General features: G+C 39.1%; 2 protein-coding genes and 1 non-coding gene across 3 annotated transcripts; 2 read left to right on the top strand and 1 right to left on the bottom strand.

Annotated features, from left to right (window-relative positions):
• The first annotated feature begins 248 nt into the window (after positions 1-248).
• LOC137744216 (ABC transporter B family member 1) lies at positions 249-6,568 on the top strand. Its single transcript, XM_068484077.2, has 10 exons — positions 249-998; positions 1,109-1,163; positions 1,295-1,470; positions 1,558-1,758; positions 1,882-2,141; positions 2,227-2,543; positions 2,642-2,865; positions 3,582-3,955; positions 4,075-4,789; positions 4,998-6,568. The coding sequence occupies exons 1-10, from the start codon at positions 549-551 to the stop codon at positions 6,285-6,287; spliced, it is 4,062 nt and encodes a 1,353-aa protein (XP_068340178.2). The 5' UTR covers positions 249-548; the 3' UTR covers positions 6,288-6,568.
• A 4,011-nt stretch (positions 6,569-10,579) lies between these two features.
• Positions 10,580-10,730, top strand: LOC148692337 (U4 spliceosomal RNA). Its single transcript, XR_015954564.1, has one exon. It is a non-coding gene; the product is annotated as a U4 spliceosomal RNA (small nuclear RNA).
• Positions 10,731-17,183: 6,453 nt separating this feature from the next.
• Positions 17,184-18,071, bottom strand: LOC137745218 (zinc finger (C2H2 type) family protein). The gene is made up of 3 exons (XM_068485135.2): positions 17,851-18,071; positions 17,646-17,754; positions 17,184-17,464 (listed from the first exon to the last, which is right to left on the bottom strand). Exons 1-3 carry the CDS (start codon positions 17,933-17,935, stop codon positions 17,299-17,301), a joined length of 360 nt encoding a protein of 119 aa, XP_068341236.1. The 5' UTR covers positions 17,936-18,071; the 3' UTR covers positions 17,184-17,298.
• Positions 18,072-18,279: the final 208 nt, after the last annotated feature.

The following is an 18,279-nucleotide window of genomic DNA, read 5'->3' as shown; positions in this document are numbered from 1 at the left end:
TTCGGAATCTAAATATTTTTGCATAATTTTTTTTAAATTACTTTAAGAAAAAAATTAGCCTAAATTTATTTTTTAATAATTTAGAGCTAAAATTTTAGGCAATAAGGATTGGAGAAGAAAAACAGTTTCTAAATTAAAATCTAAATTTTTTAAGCTAAAAACTGTTAAGTTTTTAATCAAAAAATTGAAGACAGTCTTGAAAAAATAATACAAATCAGTGCTAAGTGTAGCATTTCTCTATAAAAAGTGAGCAATCCCTCCCACCGTAAAACGCACCGAAACATGGGAGGCACCAATGGAAACAGGATAACGAAAAACACACAAAACAACAAAATTATGAGAGGGAGTGAAAGAAATCAGAGGAGAGTAAGAAGAAGCGAAGACAATGAGCTCCAAAAGCCACCAGGTAGATTGAACTGATAAAAGAGAGAGATAGCAGAGGAGAGAGAGACACAGAGAGAGAGAGAGTAGAGAGAGGAGAGAGGAGAGAGGAGAGACAGAAGAGAGAGAGTGTTTGGCTTGTTCATAAAGCTAGGAATTTTTTGCAAATGTCACAAGATTCTGAAGGGATAAAGACGATTGAGCAGTGGAGATGGTCCGAAATGCAAGGTCTTGAGCTGCTGCCTGATGCTGCCGATCCTTTTAAAACCAATCCACCAGCAAACCCATCAAACCCAACGGCAACAACATCTACTCCCCAGAGGGCAACAACATCAACTCCCCAAAGGGCAGACAGAATGGAGAGCTCCGAGCCCAAAAAGGACTCCACCGGCGGCGGCGACGGTGTAGAAAAGCCGGAGTCTTTACCTGCAGTTCAGTTCAAGGAACTCTTCAGATTCGCTGATGGGTTGGATTACGTTCTGATGGCAATTGGGTCAGTCGGAGCTGTCGTGCATGGCAGCTCTCTCCCCATTTTTCTCAGGTTCTTCGCCGATCTTGTTAATTCTTTCGGCGCGAATGCGAACGACATGGATAAGATGATGCAGGAGGTTTTGAAGGTACTATATGAAACGAAATCTTAGCATGCTGTTATGAATGCGGTGATCGAATCAAAAGTTCAAAACTCCATTTTTTACTGACCTTTTATGGGTTTGTGATTTTTTTGCAGTACGCATTGTACTTTCTGGTGGTTGGAGCTGCAATATGGGCGGCTTCATGGGCCGGTGAGCTTTTAACCGTTGGCTTTTTATTTTTTATTTTTTATTCTTTTATAATAATTTTGGGTTTTCGTTTCTGGGGTTTTTGCTAATGCAAGTGAGGACTTGGGACTTTTTTTTCTAAATTTGGGTTGCAGAGATTTCTTGTTGGATGTGGACCGGAGAGCGGCAATCAACAAAGATGAGGATAAAGTATCTTGAGGCTGCTCTGAGCCAGGACGTTCAGTACTTTGACACTGAGGTTCGGACATCCGACGTCGTTTTTGCAATCAACACCGATGCAGTGATGGTCCAGGATGCCATTAGTGAGAAGGTGAAGCAAGCGGAAAGTTCGAAACTTTTGCTCGAAAATTCGAGTTGGTAAATTTGGTTCTCATTTGGGATTGGTTTTTTCGTGCAGTTAGGTAATTTCATTCACTATATGGCAACATTTGTGTCTGGATTCGTGGTGGGTTTTACTGCTGTGTGGCAATTAGCACTTGTCACACTTGCTGTTGTTCCGCTGATAGCGGTGATCGGAGCCATTCATACCACCGCATTAGGCAAAATCTCAGGCAAGAGCCAAGATGCTCTTTCACAAGCAGGACACACGGTAGAACAGGTGAGAAAATGCAGCTTCCTTTTGCCTCATCTCCGTCTCCGAGCTTCGATTTTTACTTGATTTGTGGAAAAATTTAAGCTGTTTTTGCATATGGGGTTTAGCTGATTTCTAGCCAAATTGCAGACTGTAGCTCAAATTCGAGTTGTTTTGTCATACGTTGGGGAATCGAGAGCACTACAAGCATACTCCTCGGCATTGAAGGTGGCTCAGAAGCTTGGTTACAAAAGTGGATTTGCTAAAGGAATGGGACTCGGAGCAACTTACTTTGTAGTTTTCTGCTGTTATGCACTTCTTCTATGGTATGGGGGTTATCTTGTAAGGCACCACTTCACCAATGGCGGTCTTGCCATCTCCACCATGTTTGCCGTCATGCTAGGTGGAATGTAAGTACTGTGTTACGTTCGTGTGAGTTTGAAACTGTTTTACTAGTTAAAATGCTGTATGCTCATGCTTCTCTTTGATCAACAGAGGGTTAGGACAGTCTGTCCCAAGCATAAGCGCATTCGTGAAGGCTAAAGTTGCAGCCGCAAAGATTTTCAAAATTATTGATCACAAACCAGGCATGGACCGGAATAGCGAAGCAGGAATGGAATTAGAGTCCGTTACAGGACTAGTTGAGCTGAAAAATGTTGATTTTTCCTACCCTTCGAGGCAGGATGATCGTATCCTCAACAATTTCTCGCTTAATGTTCCAGCTGGAAAGACCATTGCTTTGGTTGGTAGCAGTGGCTCTGGTAAGAGTACTGTGGTCTCTCTCATTGAGAGGTTTTACGATCCTTCCTCAGGTAAATCATCCAGTCATTTCATTTCCAATGTCTTCGATCCAAATTCTGAATAGATGTTAACGTTACTCCCGAGTTCATATATTTGAATTTGTGTGCAGGACAAGTGCTGCTAGATGGACATGACATAAAGACATTGAAACTAAAGTGGCTGAGGCAGCAAATAGGGCTTGTGAGCCAAGAACCAGCTCTGTTTGCTACCACCATTAAAGAAAATATACTTTTGGGCAGGCCGGATGCGGACCAAGTTGAGATCGAAGAAGCCTCCAGAGTTGCCAATGCCCATTCATTCATTATCAAACTTCCTGCTGGTTTTGATACTCAGGTGAGCTAACTACGACAGTAACATACAATTATCATATTCACAAATTAGCACAGTTCAACGTGAATCTGAACCCCCTCTGAGATACATTTCGGACACCCGAAACAATTAGGATTGTTTAGAACTTAAAATCTCTTAAATTTGGATCTGGAGTGAAAGGAGCCAGATTCAGGTCAATTTCTAATGGCTTTTAGTTTCTTATATTATATATTATTAAAGATGCATTTGGTTATTTGGTCAACAAACAAGAACGGACTTTATCTTTAGGTTTTTTTTTCTTTAATTTTTAAATAAAAGTCAATGTGGGGAAGCGTTTGGTCATGTCTGCATTTGGTAGACAGTAACATGGTGCAATCAACAATGCATGTGCAGGAATCATAAGGCTTGGCATGTCCATGGTGAAACATTGGACTGAATAAATAGAAGGGAATATTTATTTAGATTAAATAATAGCAAGTTCAAGACAAAAGAAGATACAAGGAAGAAAACCGAAGTTCGATTCCCCCTCCCCATAGATTAGAGCATTTTAGAATGTCGTCTTGTAACAAAAAAAAAGTACATATTTTGTCTGGGATTAACGATTAGACTAAAACCTGCTGTAAAACTTTCATCTCTTTCTATAGAGTATGTCTGAGATTAAATAAGAATTATTGAATTAATGGAAAAGTGAACTTAAGTGTAAAATTATACGCAAATTAACGATAAGTTGAAAATGGCAGGTAGGGGAGAGAGGACTGCAGTTGTCTGGAGGACAGAAGCAGAGAATAGCCATAGCTAGGGCAATGCTGAAAAACCCAGCAATCCTGCTCTTAGACGAGGCAACAAGTGCATTGGACTCTGAGTCGGAAAAGCTGGTGCAAGAAGCCCTTGACCGGTTTATGATTGGAAGGACAACTCTCGTCATTGCCCATCGCCTTTCAACCATTCGCAAAGCTGACCTTGTAGCTGTTCTCCAACAAGGAAGTGTTTCTGAAATTGGAACCCATGATGAACTTTTCTCGAAGGGAGAAAACGGTGTCTATGCCAAGCTCATTCGGATGCAAGAGATGGCACATGAAACTGCTCTCAACAATGCGAGAAAGAGTAGCGCAAGGTAGGGTCCACACATTGTCGATTCATGATTGTTTCTTGAACGTTTATTTATCTCTACTGTAAATGTGTAGTTTTTAACTTGACAAATATATGTGCTTATCACGGTTCTTCATTTTGCAGGCCTTCTAGTGCCAGAAACTCTGTGAGCTCACCTATAATTGCCAGAAATTCCTCATATGGTCGATCACCTTACTCACGTCGGCTATCAGACTTTTCTACTTCTGATTTTAGTCTCTCCCTTGATACCTCATATCCCAATTACCGGCATGAAAAACTACCCTTCAAGGAGCAAGCTAGTTCCTTCTGGCGCCTTGCTAAAATGAACTCTCCTGAATGGGTTTACGCTTTACTTGGGTCAGTTGGCTCTGTTGTTTGTGGTTCTCTAAGTGCTTTCTTTGCCTATGTTCTAAGTGCTGTCCTCAGTGTTTACTACAATCCGGACCATGCTTTCATGATCAAACAAATTAATAAGTACTGCTACTTGTTAATTGGACTTTCATCAGCTGCACTAATCTTCAACACATTGCAACATTTCTTTTGGGATATTGTGGGAGAAAACCTCACAAAACGGGTGAGGGAGAAAATGCTGACAGCAGTTTTGAAAAATGAAATGGCTTGGTTTGATCAGGAGGAAAATGAGAGTGCCAGGATTTCAGCAAGGCTGGCTCTTGATGCCAACAATGTCAGATCAGCTATCGGAGACAGGATTTCTGTGATTGTACAGAACACAGCACTCATGCTTGTTGCTTGCACTGCGGGATTTGTTTTGCAATGGCGCCTTGCCCTTGTCCTCATAGCCGTCTTCCCTTTGGTTGTTGCAGCCACAGTTTTGCAGGTATTTTTTTTTTCCAAAAATAGTTCATCAAGCATGCATTAGAAATCATGGGAAACTAATCGAATCTTGCCACATTCAAACTGGACATTTAATTGGGGGAAAGAGTATACTCTAGTGAAAATTGATGCATGTTCTACTCTTTTTCCCTGATAGATTATCTGTTGACACGGTCATGTAATTTACTGGTCTGTTGGTGAATTTGTAACAGAAACTGTTCATGACGGGTTTCTCTGGAGACCTTGAAGCTGCACATGCCAAGGCCACCCAACTAGCTGGGGAGGCCATAGCCAATGTAAGGACTGTTGCTGCATTTAATTCAGAGGGAAAAATTGTTGGTCTTTTCACCAGAAACCTCCAGATTCCACTACGCCGGTGCTTTTGGAAGGGCCAGATTGCTGGAATTGGATTTGGGATAGCTCAGTTTGCACTTTATGCTTCCTATGCTCTAGGTCTTTGGTATGCTTCCTGGCTAGTAAAGCATGGAATCTCCGACTTCTCAAAGACAATCCGAGTTTTCATGGTCCTCATGGTGTCTGCAAATGGTGCAGCAGAAACATTGACCCTGGCACCTGACTTTATCAAAGGTGGTCGAGCCATGCGATCAGTGTTTGAACTCCTTGACCGCAAAACTGAAATTGAACCTGATGATCCAGATGCTACTGTAGTCCCTGATCGTCTGCGTGGGGAAATTGAATTGAAGCATGTAGACTTTACTTACCCTACTCGCCCTGATGTCCCTATTTTCCGTGACCTCTCCCTCCGTGCCCGAGCAGGCAAGACTCTTGCCCTTGTTGGTCCTAGTGGATGTGGTAAGAGTTCAGTCATTGCGCTGATACAGCGATTCTACGACCCAACATCAGGACGAGTTATGATTGATGGGAAGGATATTCGAAAATACAATCTGAAGTCCCTAAGAAGGCACATTGCCGTGGTTCCACAGGAGCCATGCCTCTTTGCTACAACCATATACGAAAATATTGCTTATGGACACGAGTCAGCAACTGAGGCTGAGATCATTGAAGCTGCAAATCTGGCTAACGCTCACAAGTTCATATCTGCATTGCCGGAGGGATACAAAACATTTGTTGGGGAACGGGGAGTTCAGTTATCTGGAGGACAGAAACAAAGAGTTGCAATTGCCAGGGCTTTATTGAGAAAGGCAGAGGTTATGCTTCTTGATGAGGCAACAAGCGCACTTGATGCTGAGTCGGAGAGCTCTATTCAAGAGGCACTAGAGCGTGCTTGCTCGGGAAAAACCACAATTGTGGTTGCACACAGACTATCAACTATCAGAAATGCGCATGTCATTGCAGTGATTGATGATGGAAAGGTGGCAGAGCAAGGATCCCACTCCCATCTATTGAAAAATTACCCGGATGGGTGTTATGCGCGCATGATACAGCTACAAAGATTCACGCACACCCAAGCCATCGGAATTGCATCAGGTTCAAGTTCATCAATAAAACCGCGAGAAGAGGAAGAAAGAGAAGGAAAGTAAGGTGAAGTCACATACTAGTAAAGAGGAGTATATGCCCACATACCACCCCTTCTGATTTTTTGTTTTTGTTTTTTGTTTTTCTGTTTTTGGTATAGTATATGTAGTATCTTTCTTCCACCACCAAAGCCACCCCACCCCACCCCCACCGCACCCCCCCCACCCGCCCCCCCCTCTCCTTATTTTTACCATATATATGTTTCTCTACCCTTATGAATCTTTGAAAAGAATGATAGTTGGCAAATATTGAAATTGATAATTAAACCCTTGTGGATTTTCACCAAGAGATTCTTAGCTGTCTCCAGTTTTATATTCTCTCGAGTCCAGGTCACGTAATAAGAGTTAGATAGGCGCAAGGAAAGATACAACCAGTTACAAGATAGATTCTCTCAAACTCTAACCGTCACAACATGATGACAACTCGACGTACAAACCCACGTGTGCATGCTTTAATTGTCAAGATCAATCGTGCCTAGAATCCAGTTGGTGTTTCACAATAATGATCAGCACCCCTGCAGTTTGAGTATGAATTGGATAAACTGTGTTAGAAATCCATCACTGTCCAACACTGATCGCATGGCAAATGGGTATAATGGCGTCGGATGTAGACCTGGGACTGGGATAAAAAGGAGACCTGCATGTTAGGCTTTTGATTAATTGCATGTCACTGTCCAAACTTAGAACATGATTGGTCCATCGGTCTGTGACGATTTGAAATGGTCCAATCCAACCCAGTCCAGATCTGAATAGGATAAATGCATGTATATGTGATGGAGCTTGTGGGGGACAGTATTATTGAGTTATTTGATGCCCATGTGCATGAGTTTAAAGACAGAGAAATGGGAGGGAGATTGAATACAGATGAAAAAAATAGACAGAGACCCAAGAGGTGGAGGGAAATGAATACTTCAAGTTAGTGGCTGGTAGTGGACAAAGGCTGAGAGAGAGAGAGAGAGAGAGAGAGAGAGAGAGAGAGGATGAATGTATGGCGACATGGTAATTTGAGAGATTTTGGGAAATGAATACTTCAAGTTAGTGGCTGGAAGTGGATAAAGGCTGAGAGAGAGAGAGAGAGAGAGAGAGAATGAATGTATGGCATTAGAAAATGACATGGTAATTTGAGAGATTTTGGTGTTTGATTTGTGGGTGGCATGTGTGTGTGAGAGTGGCCCTCCACCTAATCTCTGTCCCAAGGGAATACAAGGTAAATATATGAGTGGTAAGTGATGGGAGAAGGACTGATGAATTGGGCAAGTCAAGGTTGTAATGTTCTAAACAAATTATGCATTGCTATGTGAAACTTAAAATGAGTGACATCGTGTTATTAGTTCAATATTTTACCATCAGTTCAGTATATCACCTTGACGCCTCTAGGGTATATCTTCTTTAGAGGAGGAGATCTAGACAAAAATTTACTGGCACCACCATTCTAGAGAGCGTGGTTGGAGTAGCATTATTAAAGTAGTACATTACTTTTCAGGTACTCACACCTTTGTAACTGGTTATAAATAGCTGCGAAGTAATTATTTGAAATCAAATTTAACCAACTATTTGTTAGCATTCTTGGAGATACTTGAAGCCTGCCTGCCTTTATTCATTTGCCATGAATCATTTTGTTTGCATATCCTCCCCTTTTGAGATAGTGGAAAACACACACTGCTTTTTAGTGCTAGTCTGCTACAGAATCGATATCCCTTGTCTGAAACAGAAATGGAAAAAGTGAAAAACAAATGGAAGAGACAAGAATGCCAGATCCTCAGGTTGGATTACAGCAATGTTTCCTTCTCAATCAGAGAGTAAAAACTGAAAAGGGTGCAACTCTAACTATGGAGACTGAGGATTTTTTTGGTATGCTCTCGAGAATTTTGTTCATCGGGTTTTTAGGCCCTTAGAGGTCTAAAGGAAAAAAAATCCGGTGCATACGATACAACGGAGCATAGGGAGAATTTTCGTGATTGAGCAATTGAATTTAATCATCGTGTAATGATTTTAATTTTTTTTCTCTATTTGTTAGTTATTTGGGGTGCTTATTGGAGTAGAGACACTTTCTTCAATAGAAATCAAAATAAAAAGCTGCTCAGAAACGGAAGAAAAGGTGGTATGCTTTGCCTGTAGGGCTAGTAGAATAATGAGACCATGCTTGCTGTGTAGGATAGAGTCACTCAGATACTTCCACAAAGTTTAGTTGAAGTCATCATTTGCTGTTGGTGCTGGTCGGACAAGGGAGAGGGACTTGTCTTCTGCCTCGGGAGGCCTGGATATACATGCATCTTTTTAGGGCCAGTTTGGTGGGCCGGTTAGGCTAGGTTGTAAACATTTAAAATGGATTTGAACCCAGCAGATGTTGTTTTTTTATTGGTCACATACTAGTTTTTGAGCTTGGGATGTAAGTCCGTAATAGGTTCCGTGCCCTAATTCTTCAACTACACCATTTATTTCTTCGATTGAGATCTAGAATATTGGATCTATGGTTCTAATTAAGCTGACCACCACAAATTACCTTACATGGAGTGCTCTCTTTGCTCTGATCTTCCGTCAGTATAATTTCACTGGAATTATTGATGACCTATGGTGGCTCCGCCCAAATACCTTCTTGATTCATCATGAAATCACACATCTGCACTAAATCCTCAATATGTGGCTTGGTTTGAGAATGATCATAATGTTCTAATCTAAACTAATTATACACTCATGATCAAAATATTATGATCTAGATGAATTCTATGCTCTCTGATTCTCTATTCCTTACACTGTTGGTGTTACCTCTACTCATGAGTTTTGGTCAAAATTGGAAATCCAAACTTGCGACGGCTTCGTAATTGCACATTCATGAGCTTTGGTCAAAATTGGAATCCAAACTTGCGACGGCTTCGTAATTGCACATTCATGAGCTTTGGTCTCGTATTCATAACATCACCAAGGGAGATTCTATTGTTGCAATTTGTCTTCAACAAATTGAAGAAATCGATGATGCTTTTGCAAGTGCTGGTGTCTAGTTGAAGATTATGAATTCATCTTTATCACTCTTCATAGTTTGCTGCTTGAGTAGAAATCATTTGTTGATGCAATCAAATTTTGGCTTGGTTTTACTACAATTGATGAACTTCATAGCATACTTCTCAGTAAGGAAATTCAATTGAACAATTGGAAGAAATCCTCATCTTCCACACCTTTTTAAGCCTACAATTCATCAAGTGGAATTCTCCTACACCAACTGGTGACTCAAATTCTCAAGCTTATGTTGCTCAGAGTGGACCTAATTTCAATTCCTATCAAGGTCGTGGTATGGATCGAAATTTTTCAAGCACTAGGAATTGAGGAAATCAGAGGTACAATCAAGGTAATCAAGGCAATTAAAGGTACAGTTGAGGCAATCAAGGTAACTAGAGGTACACTCATGGTTCTTGCTCTCATTTCAACAACTCTAGGTAAAATAATTTTATGCCAAGAACTCTCAGTCTATCTTTCATGCCAGCACCTCCTTTACAGCTCTCATATAGCTTTTCGATTATGGAGTAAACTCACACAAGACCAATTCTTATGCAAATTTGCAATATCTTGAAGGTTTTTATCACAAATGGTCCTTGAAATTAACTCTCACCATCAAGATGATTCTTGAAATTGAAAATCAATCAATGTAGTCCCTGAAAATAGGTTTCGCAAATCAGTGTGGTCCTTCAGTCATAATTATGTTAAAACTTCTGTTAAGTGCTGATATAGCACATAAATGGGTCGCATAAGTTTTTTTTTCTTGCAAATGGTCATTGAAATTGACTTGTGACATCAAAATGGTCATTGAAATTGACATGCGACATCAAAATGGTCCACAAAATTGAAAATCAATCAATATAGTCCTGCAAGTAAATGTCCCAAATCAATATAGTCCTTTTGTCACAACTCTGTCAAAATTTTTGTTATGTGCAGATGTGACACATGAATGGATCACACAAGTCTAATTAAATTTAAAAAAATTACAAATAGATTTAATAATTCAATAGTTAATAAAAAGTTGTGAACCAAAAACCCAATCTTGCAATCACCTCCAATCCCATTCTACATTCCTCTACCTCCCTCACTGTCTATTCTCCATAAAAAAAAAAAATCTCAACGCACCCATCTTTACACACTTCGACACCCTTCATCGAATTGAACTTGGATCGAGATCACCCTTGGTGATGGCTTGGCTGATTGACAACGACTTCTGGGACATCACCGTTAACATTTAGGCGATCAACATCCTCACAACCTTAATCTTGTAGAGCTTGTTCGATGCTTCCCTAATGGTCTGGTGACTCAAAGAATGGCAAGGTCTGTCTTGAGATAATGAGGTTATAACCGAGGTGCATCTATTGTTGGTTGAAAACTATTTCCAAACCCCTCCTAGGCCTTGGTTAAGCCTTGTGTCTTTGAGAATTTATGGAAGGGATTTCTCTTTGGAGTAGGTCCTACTATAAGAAAAAAAATTTCATTGTGCAAAAAGGTATTTAGACAACTTTTTCAATTACTTATCAAACCCATATTAGTACATAACAAATTTTTTTACAAAATTATGGCGGAAAGATCATATTGATTTGCAACACCTATTTTCAAGGATTACATTCATCGATTTTCAATTTTAGGAACCATCTTGATGGTGCGGGTCAATTTTAGGGACCATCTTGATTTTGTGAGTCAATTTCAAGGACCATTTGTAATAAAAACCCGTAAATATTGTGGGGCCCATTTATGTGCCATCCCAACACTTAACGAAATTTTTAACAGATTTGTGACGGAAGGATCACATTGATTTGGGACACCTATTTTCAGGGACTACATTGCTTGATTTTCAATTTCAAGGACCATCTTGATAGTGAGAGTCAATTTCAGGAACCATTTGTGAGGAAAAAAAAAAAAAAAAACCCTATCTTGAATCCTACAATGGTCCTGAGCAAGTCTATATAGGTGATGGCAAGGTTTGCCTATCCTTCATTTTGGCTCTTCTGCTATTCATACTTCTTCTCATTGTTTTGATCTAAAAAAATGTTTTTCATATTCCTGATCTCAGACAAGATTTGATTTCTGCCAATAAGTTCATACTTGATACTTGGTGTTCCATTCATTTGTATCCTTTTCACTTTAATGTGAAATATCTTTCTTTAGAGAAGATGCTCTTTAAAGGCCCTGTGAAAGCTAGATTTTATCTATTTCATGTTTCTTTTGTTACAGGCAATCAACATGTTTTTGTAGCAATTGCTAAAGCTTCTCAGGATGTATGGCATCAACGTTTGGGCCATCGTTCTTTTTAAAGTATTAAATAAGTTAGCATCTAAGTTTGTATTTCAATTTCAAATAGATAATTAAGTCTGTTTGTTCCAGTTATGCCTTAGGCAAATGTTCTAAGTAGTCATTTTCTTTTGTTCCTTGTAATGCCAGAAAACCTCTGGAACTCCTTCATAACGATGTATGAGGACCATCACCACTTCTCTCTATACATGGTTTCAGATATTATGTCATCGTTGTTGATGATGATATATAGTATTGTTGGTTATTCCTTCTTAAGAGCAAATATGAAGTGTTTACGACTTTTGTTCACTTCAAATCTGTAACATTCTACATCGACCAACGGAGAGGGGGTGATGTGCCTTATATGTATATGCCCACCTCCATATAGCACGAGGCCTTTTAGGAGCTCAATGGCTTCAGATTCCATCGAAACTCCGAAATTAAGTGAGTTCGGGAGAAAGCATTCCCCAGATGGGTGACCTATAGGGAAGTTCTCGTGTGAGTTCCCAGAAACAAAACCGTGAGGGTGTGGTCGGGGCCCAAAGCAGACAATATTGTGCTACTTCGGAGTCGAGATTGGGATGTGACATAATGGTATTAGAGCCACTCTGCCGTGTGGTGCAAGTGTACCGACGAGGACTTCGGGCCCATAAGGGGGGTGGATTGTAACATCCCACATCGACGAACGGAGAGGGGTTGATGTGCCTTATATGTATATGCTCACATCCATATAGCACGAGGCTTTTTGGGGACTCACTAACTTCGGATTCTATCGGAACTCCGAAGTTAAGCGAGTTCAGGGGAGAGCATTCTCAGGATGGGTGACCCCCTGAGAAGTTTTCATGTGAGTTCCCATAAACAAAATCGTGAGGGCATGGTCGAGGTCCAAAGCGGACAATATCATGCTACGGCGGAGTAGAGATTGGATGTGACAAAATCTCTAGTTGAAAATTTGTTGAGCTCCAAAATTGTTGCAATAAAATTTGACTATGGTGGAGAATTCTTAGATCTTAATTTCTCCAATTACTTCAAAGAACATGGGATTTTCCATCAACTTAGATGTCCTCACACAACAGAACATAATGGTTCTGTTGAATGCAAGCATAGACATCTGTTTGGAATTGTCATAGCTCTTCTATCTGCTTCCAAAGTCTCACACCTTTATTGGGTTGAAGCCTTCTCTACAACTATCTATCACATCAATAGAATGCCCACTGGCACCAAAACATCACCTTGAGAAAATTTTATTTTATTTTTTTCCACAAGTCTTCAAATTATACATCTCTCAAGGTTTTTTGTTGTAGGTGCTTTCCATGGTTAGAGTCCTATATTACTTCTAAGCTTGATCCCAAAAGTTAACAGTGTGTCTTCTTGGGTTATAGTTTAAATCACAAAGGATACAAGTGCATTGATAATCAAATTGAGAGGATCTATATCTCAAGACATGTCAGTTTTTATGAATTCACATTTCCTTTTCATCAAAAGGACTTCATTATTAGTTCCATACCTCCATTACCCACTCAACCTCACTCCTCATCCATTACATCAACATTAACATTTAAAACAGTCAATGCCATTAATTTAACTCCTCCAACATCTACATTACCTATCTCACATTTTCCAACCCCATCATTCTCTCCATCTTCTTCCCTTGTCACCATCGATGTTGTTCCTGTACCTACTCAATTCCATGCAACAAATACTCATCCTATGCAAACTAGATCAAATATCATATCCATTCTCAGTTATCTCAAGATCATACACCTTTTACTTATCATCAAGCTTCAAAGCATTCCCATTAGAGACAGGCTATGCAAGAGGAATTGAATGCACTTCTTCATACTGGAACTTGGTATCTAGTACCTTCAAGTCCTTCTCAGAACTTACTAGGTTGCAAATGGGTTTTTAGGATCAAACGGAAACATGATGGCTCTATTGACAGGTATAGAGCCAGACTTGTTGCCAAAGGTTTCATCAACAACAAGGATTGGTCTATACTGAAACTTTTAGCCCAGTTGCAAAACTTGTTACAATTAGACTTCTTCTCACTCTGGCAGCCAAGTTTGGCTGGTTTTTATATCAACTTAATGTGAGTAATGCATTTCTCCTTGGAAATTTATCAGAATTTGTGTTTATAGTGCAACCTCCTGCTTTTGAGGACCCTTCTAAACCAAACTATGTCTGTCAATTACGAGAGCTTGGTATGAGAAACTATACACACCTCTGCATTCTCATGGCTTCTTAGGATCATCGAATGATCATTCTCTTTTTGTCAAAAATGATCTTACATTGATTTTTATCTTAGTGTATGTGATGACATTCTTGTCACTAGTCTAATTCCTCAAGCCCGCAAGGATACAATCTCTCAACTCAGTGATCTTTTTCCCGTTAAGGATCTAGGACCCCTTTATTTCCTTGGAATTGAAATTAAGAGATCTTATTCTGGCACTTTCATTTATCAAACTAAGTACATTTTGGACTTACTTAAGAAGGCTAACATGGATGGTGCTAAGCCTAGTGTCATTTCTCTCAGTACATCAAAATTGGATCATGATTATTCTCTTCTTCAAAATCCAGAGGAATATAAATCTTTAGTTGGTGGCTCGCAATACTTAGCTTGGACCAGACCAGATTTAACATTTGCAGTGAATCTTGTGTATCAGTTCATGCATAGTTCCAAACAATCTCACTTTAAGCTGTCAAACGAATTTTAAGATACCTTAAAGGTACTCTTTCTCATGGACTCTAGTTTCCGAAATGTTCTAAGCCTCTTAGTATCAATGTTTTCTCAAATGCAGATTGGGCTGGTTGTAATATAGATAGAAGGTCCACTTGTGGGTTCTTTGTTTTTCTAGGAAATTATGTAATTAGTTGGAGTCCAAGAAATAACCAATTGCGGTCAGATCTTCCACTGAAGCTAAATATAGATCACTTGCAAACACTGCAGTTGAACTCATTTGGATCTGCAAGTTACTCATTGATGTTGGCTTAGTTCTCACTTGTCCTCCTAAGCTATGGTGTGACAACATTTTTACCATCTCCTTAGCCAAAAATCGTATCTTCCATGCCATAACGAAACATGTGGAAATTGATTACTCGTATACTAGAGAGAAAGTACTAGCTAAAACAGTGACTATTCTTTTTGTCTGCACACAGGATCAAATTGCAGATATCTGCAGCAAAGCATTGTCCAAGTCAAGATTCATTCTTCTCAAAGACAAACTTTCTCTTTGATTACCTCGGCTTAGTTTGAGAGGGATAATAAGGGCAGCTTCGTTATGCTTGGTTACATTAGTTTTGAGTTAGTTAGACGAGCTATAATTACAAGTGAGTAAATAACTTGTATATACACACATATGTAATTTTATTTTCATTAAGAACTGAAATCATAATTTTTTTTTATTACGGATCTTTCTTTTTTTATTTATTTATTTTTTTTCATTGATCTCAAAAAATTGCTAATTTCTTTCCACTGATTAGCAAATTTTTCGACTGGGCAATTTTTGTTGAAGGGGGTTAGCGCGGTTGTAGTGGAATTTGGATTTGATTTTTTATACTATGGTCTAATGGTATTCCTCTTCATTTGAAAGTAAGAGGTTTTAAATTTAAATTTCGTGGATGACGAATTCGATACCAAGTTAGGTTGAGTTTGGCCGAACTTCCTCTTCCCTTAGTGTAAAAATATCAATGTACTTCAAAATGAAAAAAAAAAAAAAAAAAAAAAAAAAAAACTAGAGTGTAGTATTAAAGAACATTACTAAATAGTATTCTTTTTAATATTTTTTTATTCACACAGCTTGTAATTGTTACTTGAGTCCCATGATTCCGATTTTGTCAATTACCAACCCGGTGCCCATGCTTCACATTCAGGGGTATATATTAAGAAAAATTAATGAAAAAAACTTGAAAACTTTGAGTTTTAATGATAAGGACAAAATAAAGGGTAAAGTGAATAGTACCGGATTTGACATTTTAGTGTAAAAATGTGATTTTTTGTTAAAGTAAACAGTACCGTAGACTTTTCGTTAAAACTCTCTATGACCTTTTTGCGTCAAATCTTATTAAGTTCCGTTCAGGGGTATATATTAGAGACTTACAATAGTGTTGTTAGGTGGTAGGCCCTCCTTTAATGGGATGCCCAATCCATCGAAACACCCAAAACAACTAAAATAGATTATCCATATAACAAAAGCACTTATGAGCAAAAAGTGCTTTTGAACTTTTACTCTTTGAAGAACATTGCACTCTGTTCTGCTAACATAAACTTTAGTTGAAGTGGACTTACTAAGGCAAAACGCTAGTGTCTGAAAACCTGACTTGAGAAAATAGGATCTAAAATAACACAACTAAGAAGACGGTACAAGGGGTGAATTGAATGCCCTAAATGGGCAGGGGTTGAAAATAGGCCTCGTGTAGTGTCAATGAATGGATTGGATCGGATTAAATAACTCATTAGATTTAGTATACTTTGAAACAAGAAATGGATGCCAACTTCCAATTGTTATGTAGTTGAAAGTAGAAGATTTGATTACTTACGAAGAAAACTTATCCCTTCCAATCTAACAAAAATAGTTGGATTGAGACAGATTTGTTTCCTTCACGACTAATCCATCTTCAAATTTCAACAAACAAATTTTGAAGTTGGTATCCATTTCTTCTTAACGTACATTGAATCTAGTGCGTCAGCCACTCCACCACAATTTTCAACACCAAACGAGTCAATAGAGTAGAAGGCAACAGAGACCTGGTTATTGTCTAATTACAAAGGCAACAGAAACCTGTGAGTCCACATCAGGATAGAACATTGATAGAATGCCAACGCATTACCTGAAAATGGAAAAGGGTCTATATTGTATTTAGCTGTTGTTACGTGGGAAGCATGTGGCAGTGCGATTTTGGTGTTGCAACTCCAGGAAATAAAAGAGTATATTGATCTAATCTTCATTGTCTAAACACCACCCCGGTTGACTTAACTTCTTCAGAAGCCCCATCAAACCCTTATCAATACAGGAAAGTGGGAACTAGCTCTTACTCTAGCAAGCAAGCACGCAAGTCGCCCCTCTCTTTCTGTTAGTAGAAGAATTTCTAGTAAAAAGTCTAGCCTAATGCTCAATAGGATGTTCATCGACATAGGAATCGGCACAGTGCTCAAAACTGCAGTCCTAACAATCAGAAAACCCAAAATCCTGATTCTTTCAAAGTCTCTCTTTAAAGCTTCTAGTTTCCTTTGATGGTCTCTGTAATCTAGTAGTGCTTCTCCTACTAAAACGGAGTTACAATATTCGGTCTGCACCAACCTCCTTTTATCATTTCCTAAAAAATGTGAATACAGCATTGTAATCCAGAAAGAATATTACTATATGGGATTGTACAACCTACACAAGTACTTCAGCAGTTATTTTCAGGTAAAACATTCCTACTCCCCAGCCATGCATTCGATGAACGATGCATAAAACTGAAAAGATCGCCTAGTACAAACTTCAGAGACTAGACCATCACAAAACATGCTAAAATACTCCACCCAAGAGTTATCAGTATTTAAGAAAGCTGTTCCCATCTATTGGAATCGAAAAAACCAACAAATAGCATGGCACATAGAAACCCAAAATGAAAATCAATCGATAATTGCGAATGTACTTCACCAAGTAACATCTATATCATTATAGATAAAAAGAGATCCTTCTTACAACAGCGGCATGTTTCATGTATCTTCTGCTACGAGGAACATAATATAAAACAAAAAACAGAAAGCTCAAAATGACATAAGCTTGGGACCATTATCCGGCATACCCATCCCAGCTGCTAAATCAGCGTCCAGCTGAGTGTGAGGTGCATCCCCCATCATTATCTTAACGCGCTTCTTGTGACGCTTCGTCTTGAAATGATCGTCCCTCACCGATGCGTTGTTAAAGTATCGGCTGCAATTTCAAAACGAAGTTGCTAACTTAAGCAAAATTAACAAACCCAAGTAACACAAGCTAGTAACACCAATGAATCTCAAAGCTGGGTAACTTTCCATTTTTTTTTTCTCAGCAACCAAACAGACCCAGATAAAGTTTTCCACAAAAAATCAAAAACTAAAAGAAGATAAAAGCTTACTCGCAGTGTAGGCAATAGTACTGACCCATCCCAGGAAGGTCCTGGTCCTGAGGCAATGGCTTCGCCCCGTCTTCTGCCTTCTTCAGACCATCGTACACCATATCGTCGCGTGATCAAATTCTCAGTCAAGGAACCAAATCAAAATTCCAAAAAATTGTAAAAAAAAACGAGAAAGTAATAATTGCGGCGAACAAAAAAAGGATATCTTTGATTTCGAATTTGGCGCGGCGGTGAGTCTTGTGAGAGTATCTTCGTTTCTTGACGCTTCTGTGTGGGCACTTGCCTCCCATTTTTCTTGGATTTGAAGTTTCAGTTTCTGCAACTGCGGCTTAGGGTTTCGTAAACCCTAGAAACGAAAAAGAGAGACGGGCAGGGGAGGAATTTGAGGATTTATGTTGCTTCGGGGATGCGGTGTCGTTTCGAAACTTTCTGGACGATATTGTTGTCGGTCGCATTGTGTTGGCTTGTTAAAAGAGGGATGAAAGCCCATTTGTTAGGCCCAAATAATACAAACTTCATATAACTAATGCTTTCATAACAAAAGTAAAAATGTAAAATATAAAATGACTATTTAGGATCCATGAGATTTTAAATATATTCACATATGTATATATCAATGCACACCAAAATTCAC

The sequence above is a fragment of the Pyrus communis genome, chromosome 12, assembly GCF_041283825.1.
Source record: "Pyrus communis isolate YQ-2024b chromosome 12, ASM4128382v1, whole genome shotgun sequence".
Taxonomy (NCBI): domain Eukaryota; kingdom Viridiplantae; phylum Streptophyta; class Magnoliopsida; order Rosales; family Rosaceae; genus Pyrus; species Pyrus communis.
Note: the sequence above shows the minus strand (reverse complement) of the source record. Positions and strands in the feature narration are given on the sequence as shown.